Source organism: Rattus norvegicus, chromosome 3 (genome assembly GCF_021556685.1).
Source record: "Rattus norvegicus strain SHRSP/BbbUtx chromosome 3, alternate assembly SHRSP_T2T, whole genome shotgun sequence".
In the NCBI taxonomy this organism is placed as follows: domain Eukaryota; kingdom Metazoa; phylum Chordata; class Mammalia; order Rodentia; family Muridae; genus Rattus; species Rattus norvegicus.
Window position 1 is genome coordinate 169,237,006 of NC_141536.1, and position 17,055 is coordinate 169,254,060.

At 47.6% G+C, this 17,055-nt stretch overlaps 2 protein-coding genes across 14 annotated transcripts in view; one reads left to right on the forward strand and one right to left on the reverse strand.

Annotated features, from left to right (window-relative positions):
• Positions 1-17,055, forward strand: part of Rtel1 (regulator of telomere elongation helicase 1) — a 64,538-nt gene that overhangs the window by 14,761 nt on the left and 32,722 nt on the right. For 7 of the 13 annotated variants that reach the window (NM_001191857.2, NM_001434396.1, NM_001434393.1 and 4 more), the window contains 2 exon segments: positions 14,950-15,061; positions 16,018-16,270. In NM_001191857.2, the coding sequence (NP_001178786.1) occupies positions 16,169-16,270 (102 nt within the window). In that variant the 5' untranslated portion in view covers positions 14,950-15,061; positions 16,018-16,168. 13 annotated transcript variants of the gene reach the window in all.
• On the reverse strand, positions 1,445-9,578 carry Stmn3 (stathmin 3). Its single transcript, NM_001395145.1, has 5 exons — positions 9,466-9,578; positions 4,202-4,297; positions 3,776-3,951; positions 2,279-2,470; positions 1,445-1,812 (listed from the first exon to the last, which is right to left on the reverse strand). The coding sequence occupies exons 1-5, from the start codon at positions 9,482-9,484 to the stop codon at positions 1,753-1,755; spliced, it is 543 nt and encodes a 180-aa protein (NP_001382074.1). The 5' UTR covers positions 9,485-9,578; the 3' UTR covers positions 1,445-1,752.

Consider the following 17,055-nt stretch of genomic DNA (forward strand, 5'->3'; position numbering starts at 1 on the left):
TTCCAGAGGTCCTGAGTTCAATTCCCAGCAACCACATGGTGGCTCACAACCATCTGTAATGGGATCCGCTGCCCACTTCTGCTGTGTCTGAAGACAGGGACAGTATACTCACATATATAAGATAAATAAATACATCTTTTTTTAAAAAGAGTTGTCATTAGAAAAAAATCTAGTCTCAGATCCTTTTCTTGTTCCCCTTCTGAGTCCCACAAAACCCACTTGTGGGCACTGTAGAGTTGAGGTCCTGATTGTTGCTTCCTCTTGCGATTGAACTATTTCCCCTGAGCCACTGCAATGGTCAGTGTCCTCTGCGTTTCCTGGATAGGCTCTGAAAGACCTTTCCTACTGCCCTAAGGGTTTCTCCTGCCTGATGGAGGGCGGGGGCACCCACAGCTGCAGCCACCTGGTTTCTGCAGCCTCGAGTCTAGGTTGTTAAAGAATACATCATCTATCTTCCTCACATTTTATACCAGACAGGTCAGAAGGTATTCTGGCCTCTGGAACTCAATGATGGAATGGAGCTTCATGGAGAAGAGAGAACATGCTGCCTTGTCACAAAATCATGGGATTCCCAGTATGTCCAAGCCGGTGGCCATCTTCAAAGGCCATTGGAGCATTGGGAGTCCTTGGACTGAGAAAGAGGAAAGGACCCTTTCCAGATGCTTAAGCATGAGAGGCCCAGAGTTAGGTTTTCTGCTCTTGGTAAGGGTTTCAGGATGAATGTAGGGACCTTGATTTGGGAAATCTTGACCCTTCCAGCAGCTAAATCTGCAGGCAACTGGTCCTAAAGAATCTCGCACCCCCATGTGCTCCCTGAGAATTCATGGCTGCTCCTTTCTCAGATCCGGCCATGCCTGCCAACAGGTGAGATTGGAATTCCAATATCCTAGAGGGTTCTTGGATCATAGCTCTTGACAGGGGAAGGGGCTGGATTCCAAGGGGCTATAAAAGTGAGTAGGGCAGAGTTATTAAGAGTGTCTCCACAGAATGCCTCAGCTAATGCTTTGCAAAGAGCATGTACTTCTGAGACAGTAGGTACAGTAGAAGGTGTCTCTAGACCACAGCAGTTCATGGGCTACCCCAAACCAATTCAGGTAAGATAATATTCCACCACAGCCCTTGTGCAATGACTATAGGCTCTAAAATTGTTCCTGGGTGCCCCTGGACTAGGTGAGCTCAGGACTCCCATGAAACCACATTAGAACATTGTAACTCTTGTTCTCCAGCTCTAGTAGTTCTGATGCACATAGGCTCCAGGGCTGACCACAGTGACAGAGTGGGCCCAACCTACTCTGGGGGCCCTCAGTCTTTCTCTGCCCTCCACAGAGTGTCTCCACAGTTTCCTATAACATTTCAGGTGGATGCTGCTATCTGGCCTCCAGAGCTGAGAGGACAAACTCTCATTCAGCCCAGGCTGAGAACCTGAATGAAAATCCACCACACATTTGTGCCACTGCCACTAGATTTATTAAGGTTGCCAACACATCCACTAAGAGGGCCACTAAGAGAGCCCCAGTCACACCTGGCCTAGTGTCTGAATAGGGGACCATATTCCTGCCTAGGGAGCTCCTTCAGGAAGAGTCCAAGGTCAGACACATCACAAGGACTGGACAGTTCAGAATGTGGGAGAAAAGCAGGAAGCTGGGGGTACAGGGGAGCAGATAGGAGCAGGCACAAAATTCGCATCTAGACAGAATTGAAAACAAAAACAAAACCGGAAAATGTTCTTGTTGCTGCTTGGTCCAGTGCTCTTTAGCCAGACATTTCCTCCCGCTGCTCCTTGTTCCTGCGCACCTCAGCAGCGTGCAGTTCCTGTGAAAATAGGCGGAGGAGCCCTGAGGAGCAGCCAAGGGTAAAGGTGTCCCCAGGAACTTCCAGGTATATAGGTGCACTACTATACTTCAGGAGTACTGGAGCCACAGTGCTTAAGGATCAGACTAAGGGACTGGGCATCTGACCCCCAACGTAAACAACTTCCATCTCCTCTTGGAGCTGGATTCACGGGCATGCAAATTCCTTCAAAGTGCTTCATAACTAATTTAACCATATACTACTGTGGTTGTTGAATGTGTCTCACTAGAACCAGGTTCTGGGTCTGATTCCAAGGCTGAGGGGAAGTGCTCAACTTTAGAAAAACAGACATTATTCACTCTGCACAGACCAGATCTCAGACCCAGACTCTGCCCTGCTGTGACCACGCCCTCCACATCAATATCCTCCTCCTTACACTCCAATGCACTCCCCCCCAACTCTCCAACGCCCCCGCGCGGGTCCCTACCTTCTCACGCAGCCGCTCGCGCAGCGCCGCCAGGTGCGCCTCGCGAATCTCCTTGCTCAGCTCCATCTTGTAGTTGAGCTTCTCCTCCGCCAGGCGGCTAAAGTTATTGTTTTCTTCCAGCGCCTTGTGCAGCACCTCCCGCTCATGCTCACGTCGCTCTGCCAGCTGCTTCAGCACCTGAGCCTCCTGAGTCTGCACAGAGCTGGGGGTTAGTGAGCAGTGGCCCGTATCCCTCCTGAGCCAGGCTTTCACTCTCTGGTGCCCACCCGCTAGACAAGCCCCATGTGCCTCACCTGCCAGGACACTGGGGATGGCCTCGACCATCCCTGGCCTGGGACCCAAGCAGGTTGGGAGGGAGTCAAGTTTCTGTTGTAGAAGGCCCTCTCTGTGCCTCTGTTCCCAGCTTGGCCATGACTCACTTGTCTCGCTGTCCTGGCTCCAAGCGTACTCATCACTCTTCCTTAAGTCCCTATGACTAGTTTCTACGAGGCTGGGCGCCTTACTCTGTCCTGCATCCCATCTCAGTTTGCCTGTACCTTCTGGAGCTTTTGCACTGAAAAATTTGTTTGCCCTCCAGTGCCAGGTGAACCGCAGTGGCTTGCCGTTTGTTTGCGCTATACCCTTAGCCACAGAGTCTTCTTGTTGGACCGAGAACTCGCAACCTCGCAAATGTTGAAGGAGCAGGGTAAATTCTGAACTGCGAGTTGTGGTGGCTTCTCCAGACCATCCCTAGACAACTGACTGTTAAACACTGAGCAGGTATAGATTCAGCTAGGTCAGCTAGGTCCTGGCTCCCCACTACTGCTCGGCAAAAACCAGTGTCTACAGGGATCTGGGAAGGGACATTGTGGCGCCACTCTATCCTGCCGTGGCTGGTGAAAGGAGTGTCTGGTGAACCTGGGATAATGGATAATGGGGAGAGCCAGGATCCCTGGGGTGATCAATTCCTGGTCTAGGCTGCCTCCTGCGTAATGCTGAGCACCTATGGATGCTTCAGTCTTCAGAGTAAACTTGCCGAACCTGGGTCCTGTTGTATATGGATTAAGTCATTTCCCCTGTCCAGAGGGCTTTGCCCCTAGGATCTCAACCCTAAAACAAATCCTGTTCTCTGTGTTTCAGTCTCAAAGGGGCTGGTGTAGAGGAGGGGCCGTGAGCTGCATTCATATCTCCAGGGCCCCACTGAACTACCTACCCAAACCAGCTAACTGTCTTCAGAAGTGAGACCCTTTCTCCTTGCTCCTCTGCCCTGAAAGGAGCACTAGCCTCAGCTCTATGTCCCAAGGGCTCTTCCTGGCGTGATACAACCTGACCTCCCTCTGCCATGATTAAGGTTGAGGTCCCCCACAAGAATGTGTTTCCTGTTGCCCCATATTCGTCACCATCTTGGCACATCTGTCTCTCAGCTCATTTCAATTGCTCAGCAGCAAGTTTTGTACTACCCAACCCAAGCCCTGACCAAGCGAAGGGCCTGGTCGAGTGCGTATAGAGAGTCCTTGCCTTCCTCCGCTCCTCAGCTGCCTCCAGCCGCTTCTGCAGCTCTTCCAAGGAAGCATCCTTCCTCTTGGGAGGAGAAGAGAGCACAGGGCTCTCTGGAGATAGGTCAGAAGGAGACTTGAGGATGACCTCGAAGCTCTGGCCAGAGGCCCGCTTATCCAGCTGCTTCACTTCCATATCTGTGGAGCAAGACCAGACGGGACTTCAGGAAGCCTACTTTGGGCATACAGGCAGGACGAGAGGTTTATTCCCAGCACACATCCCAGCAAGGATTGAGAAGGGATGCTGTTACTCGTGAGCATGGGTCCCTCCCCCAAGAATGACTCTCTTCAGTCAGGCTGCAGCATTGCCAGAGGCCAGAAGGAACAAGAGAAGTAAGGCTGTCAAGCCCTAGCTGAGCAGGGCCAGCAGCTGTGTGGATACACTCACCCCCATACTGGTAGATGGTGTTCGGGTGAGGCTGCGAGTAGAAGCAGGAACAGATGAGCGACAGCACAGATAGCTCCTTCATCTTCTCCTTGTAGGCTGTGGATGTGAAGTCAAGGTGAGCAGGCATTATGGCTACGTGGTGTTTTTATATCTTTGTCTTCTATGTCGGTCTTTAGGTGCATATTTGTTTTGTTTTGTTTTTAGACTGGGACTCATATAATCCAGGCTGGCCTTAAATTCACACTGTAGGCTTACAATGACCTTGAATTCTTTATCCTTCTGCTTTCTCCTCCCCAATGCTGGATGTATAGGTATGCACCACCATGCCTCTGTTTGTTTTTTAGATAGTCTTGCTATACAGCCCATGCTGGCCTGGAACCCATCGTGTACATCAGATTGGTGTTTGAACCCATGTTCCCCAAAACTAGGATTAGATGTGCACTACCGTGCCTGACTTGTCTCTGTCTCTTACACCTTTTGTATGTTTTTCTCTGCCTACTGTGGTCCGAATGTTCACTTCCCAATATTCACAGGTTAAAACCCTACCCTTGTATGATAGTGTTAGGAGGTGATCAAGTATAAAGGTGCAATCTGGAGTACAACCTTGCCTGAAATAAGAGAATCAAAACAGTTTTGAGATATTTCGTGTGTGTGTGTGTGTGCAGACTCCTGAATGAGATTAATGATCTTACTTCACAGGACCCTTCAACTCTTACAACACATGAAGTCACAAGGACACGCCTATGAATGAGGTAGTAACCCTCACTAGATTTGTGAATCTAGTGGTGCCTTCACTTTGAGTCTCTAGTCTATAGATAAAATAAATTTCTACTTTTTAGAATAAATGCCCAGCCTAAAGGTATTTTTCTGAGTAGTCTGAACAAACCATAACACTTCATTCAGTCAGGGTCTCTGTCCTCTGTCTTTTTTACTCAATCACTGTTCCTGTGTCTTTCTTCTTTTGGTTTTTGCTTGTTTGTTTTGCTTTTCTGCTTTTAAACAGGGTTTTACTGTGGTCCAGGCTGGCCTTCAACTCCCAATAATCTTACTGCCTCAGCCTCCTGTGTTAGGATTACAAAGGTACTCCCAGCTTTTTTTGTGTCCTTCTGTCTCTGGTTGCCAGTATTCAAATTGTTTCTTTATGTGAGTGTAACTTTCTGAGGTTGCTGGTAACTTTGTATCTTTGTTTGTTTGTTTGTCTCAAACTCATAAAAAGTTACCTGTTTCTGCCTCCAGTCTCCAGAGCAGGACAAGTACAACTGTCCTGAAATTCTCCCAGTAACTTCTGCCCCTTTCATTCTTGCCTCCCTGCCTTCTTCCCTTTTTCCCTTCCTCAAAGACTGGGTCTTGCTATATTGTTCAAGATGGCCTTAAACTTCCCTGTTAAAGTGATCCTCCTACCTCCAACTCCCAAATAGCTTAGATGTCCACCTGTAGAGCATCTCTCTCTGGCTGTAAACTTGTGTAAGGTCTCAGACACTACTGCTTCCTCCACATTTATCACTTTGAGGTGAAACTTTGTTCTCTCCAGGCACCCACTCACTGCCCTTTCAAGTAGTATATGTAGGTTCTACCAAGGACAAAGACAAACCCTATATAGGAGCTGTCCACTGAGCTACAAGCTCACTGCTTCCTTCTAGATCAAGTGCTCCCTCCACCCCCCCCATCTAGTTTCTTGCTATTCAGCTAGGAGGGAGGCAAACTGATGACTATGACCCTGACCCCCAACAGAAAGAAAGAAGTGCTCACTTTAAAAAATGAAAATAATCTTACTGTTCCGGATCCATTCACTTGTGAACCAGTTCCATTGGAGACTACTGTCTTGATAATTCCAAGAATTCTGTAAGCCCAGTACAGTTACTCCATTCCTCAGGGACAATGCTAGGTTTTTAACTTACCGGGATGACATTAACAGCATTCATTGAAATGCAATTCTAGATGATTAGTATTCTTCTCTCTGTTCTACCAATTCCTAAAGTCTTGTAGGCTCTAAGACTCAGATCTAGGTCTCTAGATAGGATGAGGATGATGATGAAGAGGAGGAGGATGAGAAAGAGGAGGGGTGTAAGAGGATGAGAAGGTTCTGGAGAGATGGCTCAGTGGTTAAGAGTACTGACTATTCTTGCAGAGGTTCTGAGTTCAAATCCCAAAAACCACGTGGTGGCTCACAACCATCTGTAATGAGATATGATGCCCTCTTCTGGTGTGTTTGAAGACAGCTACAGTGTACTTATATATAATAAATAAATAAACCTTTAAAAAGAAGCCTACTTCCATGTTTGATTACCTACTAGCACTTTTTGAGGTAGCAGACAAGAGGAGCTTGGACAAGCATTTATTAGATGGACTAGAAACTTTCTGATCAAGTTTACCTGAGAATTAAAAAAAAATGATTTGGCAAAGAATTGAGGATATAGTGTAGAAATGGTCAAAACTTTCATGGTAAATTTTGTCCTCCCACAGCAAGCACAGAGAATGCTGGTTTGGTTTAAAATTTGTAATTAGTCAGATTCATCTGAAAGCAGCATGGAGCTCTAGCAGCAGCAGAGGGAGCAGAAACAACCCCCAGAGTGGGCAAAGCAAGGCTAGTCACCGTCTTCAGAAGAATTCAGGAGGGAAAAGAGGGGGAAAGTCAGGAGGGAGCAGACCTCAAAGGGAACTTCATGCATTTTATTTTTTTATTTTATTTTATATGTATAAGTGCATTTTTTTCCTTTCGCCTGCATGTACATCTGTGTACCACACTTGCGCCTGATGTCCATGAAGGTCAGAATAGAATAGTCAGATCCCCTGAAACTGGAGTTACAGAGATTTGCGAGCTACCACCATGTGTGTACTGAGAAACAAACCTGGGTCCTCTGGAAGAGCAGCCAATGCTCTTGTACTGTAAACCATCTCTCCAGCCCCTTGCTTTATTTTTTCTTCTCTTCTCCACATCTTCTAACCCTTCTTCCCTTTTTTCCTCCTTTTGTTTCTGTTTGTTGTGGTTATTTTTTTTTAAGACAGTGTATAATGTAGGCTAGGCTGACCTTGAACTCACAATGCCCCAAAGCCTGGCTTTGAACTCCTGATCATCCTGCCTCCACCACCTCCTGAGCATACCGTGCCCAGCCAAGTTTTGTCTTTTCACAAACAACACCCACTCATATTTTTTGTGCTATGAAAGGTTGATCCAACAAAGGAGGTAGAGGGACATGTTTCAGATCATGTGGTGAGGAGCTAGAGGACCTGAGAGGTTGGCAGTAACAAGCCATTAGATAAGTGGTGGATCTAGGGGAGGTCAGTCTTGTGCTGAGGAGATAGGATGTAAGGAGTGGGATAGGGTCTTGGCTAGGGCAGGATAGACCAGAATCCTGAAAGAGGCCAGAAAGAAGGTGCTTTGTTCTTTTCAAGTCCAAGCTAGCTAGTACCCACTTCCCTGCTGGTCCTAGCTTTCCGTATTATTACTTCTCATCTCATATCCACATCCCTGATAGGTCGTTCTCATAGGTAAGGCCAGGAACCTAGGGCCTGACAGTTGCCTATAAAGGCCATTTTGGCTTGAACCTGAAACATTCACAGGGAAAATACTGCAGATAACATCGAATTTAAGAACCAGTACTGGGAGGCTATCTTCCAGATAACTATCACTTCAGAGTGGGGGAAGCTGTCAGGGATTCAGGGAGCAGTACCAGCCCAGCAGGAGTAAGTATCTGGAGAGAAGGGTGGGGTGCTATTCAGGTAGGTCAGAGATTCCCGAAGTCAAGTCAGGAAATCTTAAGTGTTCACCTGGCAATTGAGGTACCATATGTTGTAGATGCAGTCAGGGGCAGTGTCTTATCCTCTCATTTTGATGGACAATGGGGAGTTTTCTTCTCAGAAGACAGATCCTCAAGGAACAGATAAGACATCTGATCACTGGCAGGGCCTGGGGATAGGCCTGCTCTATGATCTGGCTGCAGGAAGGTGAGCATGTTGAAGAGGACAGGATAACTAACAAGAAACTGGTACATGAGAGGCATTAAGCAATAGGAAGACACTACCTGATGGAAAAGGTGCCAGGTCTGGCTATAACACAAAGCTAAGGTTGGATCCATGTTTTTGGAGCTGGAGCTTAAAGGGTCTTTTACACACGTGGTCCCCTCCTTGGCTGATACTGAAATTCTCTGAGCGTAAGGGATGGCTTCAGGGCGGGACCGCGTCCGTAATGGGTGGAGTTTGTGCCTGGGGCCAAAGCCAAGGAGAACCGCGCATTGACCTATTTGACCGCCGAGATCAGCCTCCTGGGCTGAGGGAAGGAAAGGCAGCAAGAGCATGTGGTTCTTAGAGGAAACCAAGGTCAGGAGGGGTGACATGCATCCTGCAATCTCAGGCACCCAGAAAAAGACGAAGCCCCGCTGAGACTAGGGACTGGGCGGGGCTGTCCAGTTTAGGCTCTTAGGTCAAGAGCGGAGCCACCCCAACCATGCAGGGACCTGGTATACTGCTGGTGTCCTTTCCTCCGCCTGGGTTCGACCCTCTATGCAGTCTGAGGTGTGGGAGGCTTCCTATGAAAGCAGACCCCACCCCACCCCAGAAAGGTTTGGAAATGCAGTAGCCTCTCCACTTATACCCAGTGGCGCAAAGGGCGGAGGTTCTTCGGACTGGAGCCGGTGGCCCTGGCATCTCAGAGGGTGGTCCCCCGGTACAGCAGTCACAGTAGGGAATGAAAGTGAGGAAGCCTCGTTTGTCGCAGGCTCTAGTCTCTCTCCGCGCACGTTTGAGAGGTCCCCTCCTGTGTCCCAGCGCCCCTCCCCCCATTTCTCAGGGACCCAGGTCCAGGCTCCCGTGGAGGGTTCCATCTCCCCCTCAACCCCCTACGAAGACTCAATGACACTGAAACCCAAGATAGCTAGAGCCTTAGGGGACCTCCTAGCCCAACTGCAGGCACTCTTATCCGCAGGCAAGAATCCGCAGAGCCGCTCTGCCGCAGTCGCACCTTGGCCCCGCACCCCGGCGCCCGAAGGGGCAATGCCCCGGGGAGTCCGATTTCATTCAACCCTGCCTAGGGCGCGGCCCCTGCCCCGCGTCCGGCAGTATCTCCTCCGCACTTGAGTCCCCTCCCGCCCCTTAAGGGCTCTGGACCCCTATTTTTGCAGGGCCACCCCAGCCTCGCGGTACACAAGGTCCGACACAGGAAAACGGAGTCAGTAACTTGCTCCCGCGTCGGCGAGGCCTCTGCTTAGACAATGGCTTCTGGTAAGACCCACCGCAGTCCCATGATCCCCTAGGCTCCGGAGCCCTACCAGATACGGTGCTGGCCATGGTGCTGGAGGCGGCTGGGGCTTCGGCGGCCGGAGGGATGCGGGCGGCGTCTGGGAGCTGCAGTCTGCGAATGCTGCAATGCTGTGGAGGGGAGGGAGGAAGGGCGGGCGCGGCAGGAGGGGGAGGGAGAGAGGGATGGATGTAGGGAGAGGGGGTGGAAGGAAGGGGAGGGGAGAGGAAGAAAGAGAGGAAAGGAGAGAGGAAAGGGAGGGAGGGAGGGAGGGAGGTGGGGAGAGAGAGAGAGAGACAGTGGGCAGCAACTATCAAAGGCTAGACAGCGGGAGGAGATGGAGAGAAGTAAAAGGATGCAGCAAGAGGCCTACATTTCATCTGCAGGCAACCATGGATGACACTCCTGTAAAATGGCTTTGTGTGACTTAGAGGATATAGAGATTAAGATCCATTCCCCAGAATAGGCATTGAAGGAGCCGGGCTAGAGTATGGGCTTGTCCCATGGTCAGGGTGGGTGACAGAGGCTGCTAGAGGCTAGATGACCACTAAGCCCCTGTTAAGTACTAAAAGGAAGGGATTCACTGGTTTGCAATGGGTGACACTGTCCTACAAGAACATCTGGGTTATCTCTGTCCAGGGAATTAGCAGGTTCTGGTTAAATAAGGGTGTGGTAAGGCCTATGACAGGGATTTGATGTGACCTTGAGTCAGGTTGTAGCACCAGCTCTCGAATTTTCTATCTGATGCAGAAAGAGTTCCTAGCCTCTCTGGGCCTTTGCTTCTCTGATGTAAGGTGGAACCATGTTGTCAGACTCCAGAAGGTGGAGTGTATGTATTCGTGTTCTCGTTTCACTCCTGGTGTGATAAAATGCTTCGGTAAGGGCTGAGTGTGGTAATGCATGCCTTTACTTCCAATACTTGAGGGGCAAAGGCAAGAGGATTGCTGTGAGTTCTAGGCCAGCCAAGGCTACATAGTGAGACCCTGAGGGGAAAGATAAGCTCCGTCAATGCAACATGGGGGGGGGGATTTATTTCATCTTACAGGTTACAGCCTATCATCGAGGGACGTCAAGGCAGGAACTCGAAGTCAGGTCTGCTTGCTATTCCATAAAGCATTACTTCTGACCAAGAAACCTAGTCACTTTTAAGGAAATGCAGCAGGAACCATGGGGAAATGCTGCTCTGTGGCTCACAAACAGGCTCGTGTTTAGCTGGCTTTCTTATGTAGTTTGAGCTGTCTAGGAGTGCGCTGTTCAACCATTAGCAATCAAGACAGTCTTCCAAAGACACGGACACAGGTACATTTTGATCCAGGTGATCCTTCACCTGAAATTCCTTTCTCGTGTGACCTTAGGCTGTGTGAAGGTGACAGTTAAGACTTGCTAGGACAAAGTAGGGAACACCTGATTACCTTTCCTGACAAGACAGCCTGATATCCAAATGGGCTATCTCATCCACTTTTGAAGACGGAGTCTCTAAAGAGAAAAAGAGGGCTTGTTTCACAAACATTTAACTCATAAAACTAGAAGTAAAATTCTAAAAATTCTGCCAAGACTTTAAGGGAGATGAGGCAGTTCAGGAAGGCAGAAGCCAGGGGCAAACCTAAGGACCTGGTGTACATGGAGCCAGCCTAGGACTGTTGTACACAACCTTGCATCTGGTACATATATCTGAGCCTCGACCTACGTATCTGACAGTTGGGATTAGATTGCATTGTGTGGATTAAAAGACCTTCAAAGGAAATAGCCAGTGGGCCCAAATAATAGGAGCCCTTTTTTCTAAAGATTTGTTTTATTCTCTCTCTCTCTCTCTCTCTCTCTCTCTCTCTCTCTCTCTCTCTCCGTGTGTGTGTGTGTGTGTGTGTGTGTGTGACACTCTGTGCACTTGTATACAGGTGCCTATGGAGGCCAAAGGGGACATCAAATCACTTGAAGTTCTTGCTAAAGGTGGTTGTATCCATCCAGTCGTAGATGCTGGGAACTGAACTCAGTTCCTCTTCAAGAGCAACAAGTGCCCTTGTCCACAGAGCTATTTCTCTAATAGGAGCACTTTCAAAACAGCACAGACAGTTCTCACGTTGGAGTCAAGTGGCAAAGATATAAAAGCTGTTTCCACCCTGTAGTCAGAAAGACCTTAAAGCTACCACCGCTGGAAGCACATTCTGAATACCCTGGATATAGATTTTCCTTCGGAGCCTCCAGACAGAGGTCAGAACCTAATACATGAAACATAGAACAGGGCTCTGGTGTGAGATAGAGGCAGGTTCCAGCACCAGCTCTGACATTCTGAATTTCTGATCTCTCTGAGTTTCTACATTTTGGATGTAAGATGAAGTCATGATGCCCAGACTCCAAGAGACGGAGGAAAGTGTACTAGATATTGTATTGAGATGCTTACTTGTGTACTTTTTATGTAGAAATACCAAGCTCATTCACATGGAGAAAACACAGTTCTGCGTGCACACTGTTCATGGAATTCTGCTCTGAGAGAGAGCTAGAAGAAAGAAGAAGCGCACGAATCTATTCCTAATAATGGAGTTGACCTCTTCAGAAGCAGTAACATCCTCTAGGTAAGTTACTGTACCTTCTTCTGGGTATTGTAGTATACTTTAGATGGACTCTGCTCCAGAGACTAAACTCAGTTGTTGAGATCACGAGAAGAGAAGTAAACTCAAACTTAGTCTTCTCTTGCAGATATAAAAGCACACATCCATGTAGGTTCATAGGACTATACTGCCATAATCTCACCTTGGGCATTCTCTCTCATAAACTTCTGCCCTTGTCTGAACACCACAGACCAGCTGTGTTGTTTGTCCCTGGAACAGTGCTAGGCTCACAGTAAGAACAAATACCAAAGGCACAGTAGGCATATTAAATGTTTGCTTCAGTATGATGCCATGTTTGGGAGCAGACCTTGAGTTCTCACTAAAGTCAACTAAAGAAAGTTCATTAGCAGCTGCTTTGGGGATGCTATTCATGGACTGAAAGATTACAGATCAGAATTCTTTACCAATCTGAATTTACTCACTCTGACTGTCCAGGAGAAGTCCTGCACCTCAGAAGGATACTCAGTCATTCAACAGGTACCTGTAACGCACCTGCTATGTAATGAGGGTTGGCATACATCAGAGAGAAGAGGACAGGGAAGGTGTGCCAGAGTCCTGGTACTTGGCAGCTGCTGGCAATGAGGAGGCTCCTAGAGACAGATACGGGTAGATCCAGTCATTCCCAATCTCCCAGACCTCAAGGTAGGCATTAATATACTCCTGAACACAGTATACTCCTTACATCAATGCCTCTTTAATCTGTTCTTGTTAGCCTGTTTGAGCTCCTTGCTCTCTGGAAGATTTGTTATGTCCATGCCCTATAGCTAGCAACATAGCTTTTCTCATACTTATCCCCAAAACAGTCTTCATGGAAGCCTTTTCTGGCCTCTAGTCAAGGGAGTCCTTTAATATTATTTCTCTTCTTCATACTTATCACAATCTTTAAAAAAAGATTTACTTAGTTATTATATATAAGTCCATTGTAGCTGTCTTCAGATACACCAGAAGAGGACATCAGATCTCATTATAAATGTTTGTGAGCCACCATGTAGTTGCTGGGATTTAAACTCAGGACCTCTGGAGGGGCAGTCAGTGCTCTTAATCACTGAGCCATCTCTCCAGCCCCTAGGTATCACAATCTTATATGTAGTTGGTTCACATCTACCCTGTGATTGAGATAGTGTTTTACTCACAGAGATCCCTTGGAGTCTGCCAGAGCAGAAACTGAATCCAAGTTTGTTGACTTGGCTTAGATTCTTTTGCATCCTGAGTAAGACTTTCTATATCCTTCCTCAGTTTACCTACCCCCTCTTCTCTCAGAATAGATTGAGGAGAAGAAACTCCACATGTATTGTCACTAGAGATGTTGAGAATCAAAGCATGGGTTCTGGTAGTTCCAACAAGCTGTGCTTGGAAACTAATTCTAGATAGATCAATTACGTAGACAATGGTCATAGTGAAAATAGAAAAGAATTTTTTTCAATGTCGCAACATTAAGCTGAGGGACAGTGAAGTCCATTATCTCCCAAGTTCTCTTCAGGGCTCTGACATAGGGTTTAGGTTTAACTAGAGGACAAGACGTGTGCATTACTAAGCAATCTTGGGTCCTAGTCATCATCTCTACCTTCAGTCTCTCTGGCAGAGTGGTCTGACAAGTTGTCATAGCTGTATAAAAATCTCCCTCCCTGTCTGGTACCACTTCACTCTTTTCCTTCCTTCCAACTTGTGTGTGTGTGTGTGTGTGTGTGTGTGTGTGTGCGCGTGCGTGCCTGCGTGCATGCTTCCATTGTTTAAATGGTCTGGTAGTCAAAGGGAAGATCATTTGTGTCTCTTTCCAATATATTCATTCCTTCCAGAATGGTTTCACTGGACGCTGTGCATGCTGCCTCAGAGCACTATCTATGTGCTGTGGACCTAGACTTGTCCTGATATGAACCCAAACAGCACATGAATCAGCTCAGGTGTCAGCTTCACTAGTAGCCCAGAATGTTTTGCTTGGACTTGGTGCCCATCCCATTGTGTGTGATTTCCCTCATCTTCAGCTCCCCAAGGAGAGATGAGGGTCTGAAAGAAACCTATAGATGCGCCAGAGTGTTCTGTAAATATGTCTCACATGCATGAGTATGGGCATATCTGTGGGAAACTACCTGGTTATTAAAGAGAAGCTTTGAAACAAGTATCTACTTGTAGGGAAGAGCCAGCCACTGATACACCAATTTCTTTCTGATTCCTATTGGGATGGCCTGAAACAAACACCTCTGATGTCAGGACTGCCCTGAAGGACTTTGCAGCTCTCTCTTTCCTGGATTTCCGTATTGACTGTCAACTAGCAGTAGGTGCTAGAGATTTAGAGGTCCTCACCTGACTGATTGGAAAATAAGCTGGGCCGGGGTAAGTGAAAGAGGAGGTAGTTAGAAATCTTAATCAGGGGTCTAGGCAAGATGCAGTCATTTAATGGATTTTATATAAAAGTGATAGGCTCATACTCCAGCTGTGAAAAGATGCCTTTTGTGAGGTTGAGGTCAGTAACCACAAGAAAGCTTAAGATTTGTGCAGTTGCGCGGACAATGTAGGTTGCCTGGCCAAATGAGCTAGTAGAATCCAGAACACGGAGCTCACAATGCAAAAGTGGGAGATGAGTGGCCGGGCGGTGTACGCCTTTCATCCCAGCACTTGGGAGGAAGAGGCAGGTCAGCCTGGTCTACAGAGTGAGCTCTAGGGCAGCCAAGGCTACACAGAGAAATCCTGTTTCGAAACAAACAGAAAGAGGGGAGACAAGCGAAACTCTAGACGATTTTAAGTGCTCCAGATAGAATACACATATGAGGCCAGGTCTGCTGCACAAAACCCGCAGGTTGGCATCCAGAGGCGGGGGAACCGGCTAGCCTAGAAGTTGGGGAACATGTTTCCGCCCGGATGCAAAATAGCGGACCGGAAGGGAGAAAACGGAAGTGTATCATTTAGGCGGGGCTACACGGATCTGCCGGCGAAGTTCCAATCAGCAGACTGCGGAGCACGCGGGGGTCGGCGTCTTTACAATTGATTGACTTCGGATTTTGCAAGGCACCCCCACCGAGACAAGTGAGCTGAGAGTCACTTGCCAGTTTTATCTGAGTGGATGGAGGTCATAGACCACGCTCTCGCCAGTTCTGAACCGGCCGTGGTGCATTCTGGGACCGGGGGCTCTTGTTCCCAGTAGTGTCTAGCTAGAGGCGCCTCCCTGGGAATAGTTCCTAGACAGCGGATAGACTTTCGCCTGTCATTGGACATGGAGGTCTGGAGAAGTTTAGTGACTTGCGGAGGGCTGCACAGATAAACATATCATGATTGTTCTTTGTTAACTTGTTTAGTTGGTTGGTTTTGCGAGACAGTGTCTCTGTGTAGTCCTGGCTGTCCTGAAACTTGCTCTGCAAAACAGACTGGTGAGAACTCAGAGAACCAGCTGTCTCCTGAGTGCTGGGAACAAAGGCATGAGCACTACGCCCCACCTGTTTAACTACTTTATTTACATTTGGGTGCCCACCTGGACCGAATGGTGCCCCGCTCCGATCTTAAGAGCATCAAAGGCTGGAGGCACTTCACGCTTCTGTATTCGGGTCCAGGCCACGAGGTTCTTAGTCACATTCTTTTTGAAGAGTTGCAGGTAGAGTGCTGACATAGTGCTTGTTCAGACACCTTGTTTTGATAACTAGATTGGTTTTGTTTTGTTTTGCTTTGCTTGCTTTTCAGTCTAGGATGGAATTGTGTGAGTCAGGAAATCAACTTTACATCTCTAAGCTCCTTTTTATTTTTCGAGACAGGGTCTACATAGCCCTGGCTGTCCTGGAACCCACTGGATGTGCTGGCTTCGAACTTAAGAGATCCCCCTGCCTTTGCCTCCTGAGTGTTGGAATTAAAGGCACATGCCACCATGATGGGCTCCAAGCTCCTTTTGATAGGGAAATAACAGATTTTCTGACCCCACAGGAACAGCTTCTTAAAATAATTGGTGCAACGGTCTGTGACTACAAAGGCATTTCTTCTTGTCTGTGTTGTAGGGAATTCCTGCAGAGAGAAACCTGGTGCCACATGCTGCCAGCACTTAACCTGGAGCGGCTGAAACACTGAGATGTTCAGAGGGGTTTCTCTGACAGACCCAAACAGCCTGCATCTTGGCCTACCACCGTGTCTTCCTCAGTATAGGCTGATATGCCCAGGGTAGTCCTGAATGGTGTGACAGTGGATTTCCCTTTCCAGCCCTACCCATGCCAGCAGGAATATATGACCAAGGTGCTAGAATGTCTCCAGAAGGTAAAGCTACAAAGCCCAAGACATTAACCTAGGGAGGGGACAATGAGGGACACCAAACCCCTACGCCCTACCCTTATCCATTCCAGACAGGGTCTGTCTGCATTCTTTGGTTGGAGACTATAACAAGTGAACGAAGGAGATCATTCTAGAGAGTGATAGCTTTGAGAATGTGTTGCTGTCCTTCCTGTGTAGATGGTGTTTGTGTTAAGTATATTGGATAAGGAATAGGTATCATTTGGGCCCTGGAATTCCATTTCCATTCAGAGGAGCAGGAATATCCAGCTTTCACTGTTTTGGGAAAATGTTTTGGAATGTTTTAAAACGAAACTTTGATTTATTTTATTTTTGAGACAGGATTTAACTTTTAGCCTAGCTGTCTAGATAAGCCAGGCTAGCTTCCAGCTCACAGAGATCTGTCTCTGCCTTCAGAATGCTAGGGTTAAAGGCATGTATCACTGTGGCTGACTTTGTGTTTGAGCCTTGAAAAAAGTCTTTAAATCTTAGGGGGTGTGGAGCACTTAGCTTTCTACTGAGTTTCTTGAGGTGCCCTCTTGTGTTTGAATCACCTTTTTCTCAAATGTCTTGTCCAGGCTTCCATCTGATACCTGGGAAAGAGGACAGTAAATTGTTTAAATATGGTGCATGCCTGTATCCGGAATTGTAGAATAATTTTTTGTCTTGAGACTTGGCCCCTAATTAGTCATCTGATTATTTATATTAAGCTGAAATATTCTGTCAGATTTGGAGTAATGTTGTGAAATTATTTTGCCAATGAGGGCAGTCTT